The 5,162-nt window shown below is 35.7% G+C and overlaps 1 protein-coding gene across 2 annotated transcripts; it reads right to left on the reverse strand.

The window, feature by feature from the left end:
- Nucleotides 1-447: 447 nt before the first annotated feature.
- LOC128982872 (uncharacterized) lies at nucleotides 448-4,740 on the reverse strand. 2 transcript variants are annotated; one of them, XM_054401925.1, is made up of 3 exons: nucleotides 4,293-4,740; nucleotides 1,526-1,959; nucleotides 448-741 (listed from the first exon to the last, which is right to left on the reverse strand). In XM_054401925.1, exons 1-2 carry the CDS (start codon nucleotides 4,732-4,734, stop codon nucleotides 1,529-1,531), a joined length of 873 nt encoding a protein of 290 aa, XP_054257900.1. In that variant the 5' UTR covers nucleotides 4,735-4,740; the 3' UTR covers nucleotides 448-741; nucleotides 1,526-1,528. The 2 variants fall into 2 exon arrangements, with proteins under 2 accessions (XP_054257900.1, XP_054257899.1); XM_054401924.1 differs by having other exon boundaries at nucleotides 4,284-4,740.
- Nucleotides 4,741-5,162: the final 422 nt, after the last annotated feature.

Below are 5,162 nucleotides of genomic sequence, written 5' to 3' on the forward strand. Positions count from 1 at the left end.
TATATTGATTAGGTTTATTTGACATGCAGATCAAACTAATTATGTAGCACATATACTAAAAGAAGTGCAATTCAATAATGTTTGTTAAAGAGTTTAGCTTTAGGTACGCTAAGACAAGTTAACATATAGTTGTAGTTTGATAACTATATTACCTTATTGAGCATCCCCTCCACTAAAGCCTACATTAAATAGATTAAATGTGGAAAGAGAGACAATATCAAATAGTCAAAAACTGTGTCGGCACTAATGTAACTCCTACCATGTACCCATTAACGATATAACTGCAAACCAAACATCGAAATTGCTTTAGAAACTAAAACTGTATGTACTACGCTCTTTCCCAAGTAGGTTATATCATGACTAAAAAAACATATTTAATCATGACTTTATAAACCCATTTTTAACTGTCCATTAAAGTGATGAAGGTATATTTAACAAATAACTTAATAAGCATGTATAAATAAATAGTTTTAATAAATAGAGTTGGTATACACAATAGTTTTTTGTTGAAGTTTTATTGCAATTGGACCCAATTTATTAGGCCATAGTTCAGTCTTGAGTGTTCTTTGGTTGTAGACGTGTAAAAATCATAAATATAGAGAAAATATAGCTTCAAAGGATATTGAAACATTTTTAGATGAATTATTGAAAAGACTTGTTTTCGTTGAAAGGGTGTCAAAACAGAGTTGTTTGAGCAAGAGAAGAAACTGCAACACGGTAGTAGAGCTCATCCATTTTATTCTGAAACAGAAAGACATATGTATCACAAACAAGACTTTGTTTCTTGCTTGTCTTATAAACTATGGCAACTGAAAAAAATCAATACCATATAGCATTAAATGCATTGTTTACCTAACTCTTAAGTTATAAGTGGACACTAAACATGATTCTGTAAAACCACAAAAACTGAATTCGTGCTTTTGAATATCTATCTCCATAATGTGCAGGGAACATAGACGTTCGGGGGTCTTCTCTAACCTCAACATACTTTAAAAGAAACCTACAACAAAAATTGCTTATGCTGATGTATTATGTTAAAAGATCTGAAAGATAAAATATATCTTGAGAGCCTTGTGTCCATATTTCTTTCTCTAGATGGAAAACAATGAAACGCATTATCTTAGGGTCCCAGGGTGTATTCATAGATTTTTACTAAACCCAATTTATAATCTTTTAACCGTCATCTTACGAGTTCAAAATTCGTGTAAAACCGGCTTTAGTTTGGAACGACGTATAGAATAAGTGAGAGTTGGCAAGACATTTGCTTAGAGTAGCAAATTACAACACTGCCTCCCATCCCGTAAATTTCAGCCTGACCAGAATGAACATCTTTGGTCATAAAGTAATTAAGGTAAGGATTCGATCATGATCTTACTGTTCCATCCTAGGTGTTTACATTTGCTACACAAAACATGATACAGATCGTTGAATTGAGTATAAAAAGAACTATCTTCGTTGTTCAGTTACTTTACAAACCCCCAGTAGGTACTGTATGTCTGTCATCCTCTTCATCAAAGTCACCTACCGACTAGACAGGGGCGGCGGAGTTCTGTGTGGACGGTTGGTAGGCGTTGTACACCACCTGCTGGGGCTCCCAGGTACGCTTGTAAGGTCCACCAGGACTAGGCTCCCAGCTGGGCTCATAGGAGGACATGGTGACAGGTGGCGCCGGAGCCGCTGGGGCACCGTACCCCGTCATGGGGGGCGCTGGTGGCGCTGGTGGCCCGTATGGCGTCGGCTCCATCATCATGGACGGCATCATGTCCTTCATGCCGGCCTTCTTCAGCAGCTGAGACGCCAGAAACCCAATGACCAGCAGAATGCTGATCTTGCTGAGTATGAGAGCCTTCAGTGCCTTCATACCAACGATGGCCACCAGTAGGGGCGTCAGCGCCTTGAGCTTCAACTTCAACAGCAGCAGCAGCGGCAGCAACATCTTCTGCTTCATCATGTCTCGAGCTGAAAGCAGTTTGGTATCTCTACTTTGTGCATTTTTAAGTTTGAAATAAAACCTACATTTTGCTAAGTTAACACTGTAAGCATATAATTGATAAATGTAAAGATTATGTTTATTTGACATGCAGATCCAATTTCTCATGTAGCACATAGACAAAGAAGTGCAATTCAATAATGTTTGTTAAAGAGTTTTAAAATCTTATGAATGGGACCTAAAGGTTTAAGTTTCAATATATAAGCATAATTATTAATACTGCAATGTGCTCGGCTATCTGAAGTGAAATAACATTTTGAGCTTTCAGTGGATTTATGAACAACATCCAACATTCTCAGGATGTTTTGCTTTAAACGTAAAGCATTGTCAAATTGCACTAGTGATTATAAACAAATGTTTTACTACTACTTAAATTTTCTAACGTTGTAATTTTCTATGAATTTACTTTAAAAAGCTGTAGTTGTCAATGTGAATCTTAGTTTTTGATCAAGCGTTATTTTTTAATTGAACGCATCAGTTAAATAGAGTATAAATTTTCTGATTTAATACTTTTGTTTACATTTTAAATTCCATCATATCTTTATTTATTTTGTTGTTGTGAGTATGCATACTGGATATAATCATAAATTCGTCTATTGAAATGCCCGTAAATATTTTGTTTACCTTAATTATAAACATATAATTCATATTCAGTATGATTTCTATAGTTAAATAGTTCTAACAAGTTTTTCACAATTCCATCACGCATATGATATTATAATATCGCTGCAGGGTAGCCTGGGTGTTTAATTAAAACGTTTAATATCTGAAACCTTCAAGGGCACCAGTGCTACCCCTAAAATATTATTCCTCATAATAGTTTTAAAATGTGTTTTATTTATATTATAATGTATGAATGTTCCATAAATTGCTGTATAAAGGTTTTACATTAATCAACACTGGTATAAAGATTGATTATTATCAATCCTTACACCAGCGTGGATTAGTAATAAAGTATTATTATATTTTATATTTAATCTGTTTCACACACATGATCGGACTAAAATTAACAACATCGAATTGATACGCGAATTGAAGGATTTAAATACGCGAATGTACTGTGATAGCTTTTAAGACCAAAAAATGTGGTCACTATTGTATGATAAATTGTATAAACATTTTCGCTTCCTATAAGTATTGTTTTGATATGTAGAAAGTTTCATCACCAAACACTTATCACTATAGACAAATTACTAAGCAGGTGATAGCCTTTAAGACTAAGAAATGTGGTCACTATTGTATGATAAATTGTATAAACATTTTCGCTTCCTATAAGTATTGTTTTGATATGTAGAAAGTTTCATCACCAAACACTTATCACTATAGACAAATTACTAAGCAGGTGATAGCCTTTAAGACTAAGAAATGTGGTCACTATTGTATGATAAATTGTATAAACATTTTCGCTTCCTATAAGTATTGTTTTGATATGTAGAAAGTTTCATCACCAAACACTTATCACTATAGACAAATCACTAAGCAGGTCATACAGTTTACTTTGTATACAAGGTTGACAATGAAAACACGTTAAACACCCGTTTATCCATCATCGTATGAATGACACTAATTCATTTAAATAAACAATAATCTTTTCATCACACTGTCCGAAAAGCGGACGTTTTTATTTCTCTAAATCGTCCACAAATTCACCGTTTTCTCGTAAATTTAAAAAGGGAACAAAAACATAAACAATTTGTGGTTCTCTAACCTCAAAGTTTTATCGGTGAATTATGAAAACACTGCTTATCACGCGATATTTAAGCTAAGTTTGTAAGCATTGATGACGACTTTGAATAAGATCAAATTATGCAATCTAATTTTGTAACGATTATAAGGTTATTTCCATAGTATGTTAAAAATAGTTGTTTATCAAACGGAGCGAAAGTGTCATTTACTTGTATTTCAAAGCCCGGCTTCGCGTACCGAAAAGAGCCCCTTTCGCTCCTAGTGATGTAAACTATAATTAAACCTAAAGTATAATCAACTTGTAAGTAAGTATACCAGAAATTACGAAACTCCATTATTTAAGTCAAATATTTACTGCAGCCAACACCACATGCTTGACTGAGGTTTTAGAACTTTGTGCTATATATTCTTTGTTTTTTTGCAAAGACCAACTTACGCACTTTACACTGTATGAAGGGCAATAAAAATAGCTAAGTATTAAATTTGATCTTATGGTATTAGTAAAATGTAAATAGATGAAACGAATATCATGAATCGTGTGAAGCTTTGCTTTATGGTTCTTAAATGTAACATATAAAATGTAAATGAAAATTGAAATTCTACATACTAGAGTTACCTTCCGAGTAGGCTCTTCCCTCGCCATCAACGGTGGGTGGGAAGCTCACATCAAAGTCCAGACCCTTGGACGGCTGGAAGGTGAGGACTGCCTCTTGGAACAGGAACTCTGGGAGTTGGACCTTGAACTGATGCGTGTTCAAGAACCTCCTTGTCCTGTCAAGAATCAAGTCGTCCAAGCCCTCCTCGGACTCCAAGTGCTTCTCCTCATCAAAGGTTCTGGAGTCTCTCGTTGGTCCTGTCAGGTGATCTAGATAGCTGAGGGCGTTCTTCTTTATGCATGTTGTGACAGAGTCGTCGCCGTCGAAGCAGGAGTCGATGACGGTTGCTACCAGTTCGTCTCCTGAGGAGATGCTTCTGGAACTGCCGGGGATGTGGTTACTCTCCCCCATGACTCCCAGCACTAGGACCATGGACGTCCACACTAGGCCTGCTCGCGGCATGGTGACAATGACAATGAATGGCCTCGATGACTGACCCCCGCGTTTTATATGTACTGATAACGGGCTACTTGGCATGCTGCCGACATGCGTGCGCTGCTCTGTCTTACTTTCCGTTTAACTTTCTTTATCGTCCGCCCTTTTTCATAGTTTTCAGTATCATTTTTTTTACTTTAACTGGAGTTTTCGTGTAATATGCCGTAGGTCTATCTTGCTTTAATAGTTTATGGTTTTCGGAACTTTCGGTGGTATTTTAAAATGTCAGGGCGTCACAACCAATATCAGAGCATAAGGTTTTTTTTTTAACTAGACTGAATTATTTAAAAACATCTACAGACCTTTATGTACAAATTGTAGTGTTACAGGGTTTTTTTTCGTGGTGTAAAACACGAAATCATCTTTGCTTGAGTGACACTACATTAAAATTGGCT

This window comes from Macrosteles quadrilineatus, unplaced genomic scaffold (assembly GCF_028750875.1).
Source record: "Macrosteles quadrilineatus isolate MER2022 unplaced genomic scaffold, UCM_ALF_1.0 Scaffold_1__1_contigs__length_201487025, whole genome shotgun sequence".
Taxonomy (NCBI): Eukaryota; Metazoa; Arthropoda; class Insecta; order Hemiptera; family Cicadellidae; genus Macrosteles; species Macrosteles quadrilineatus.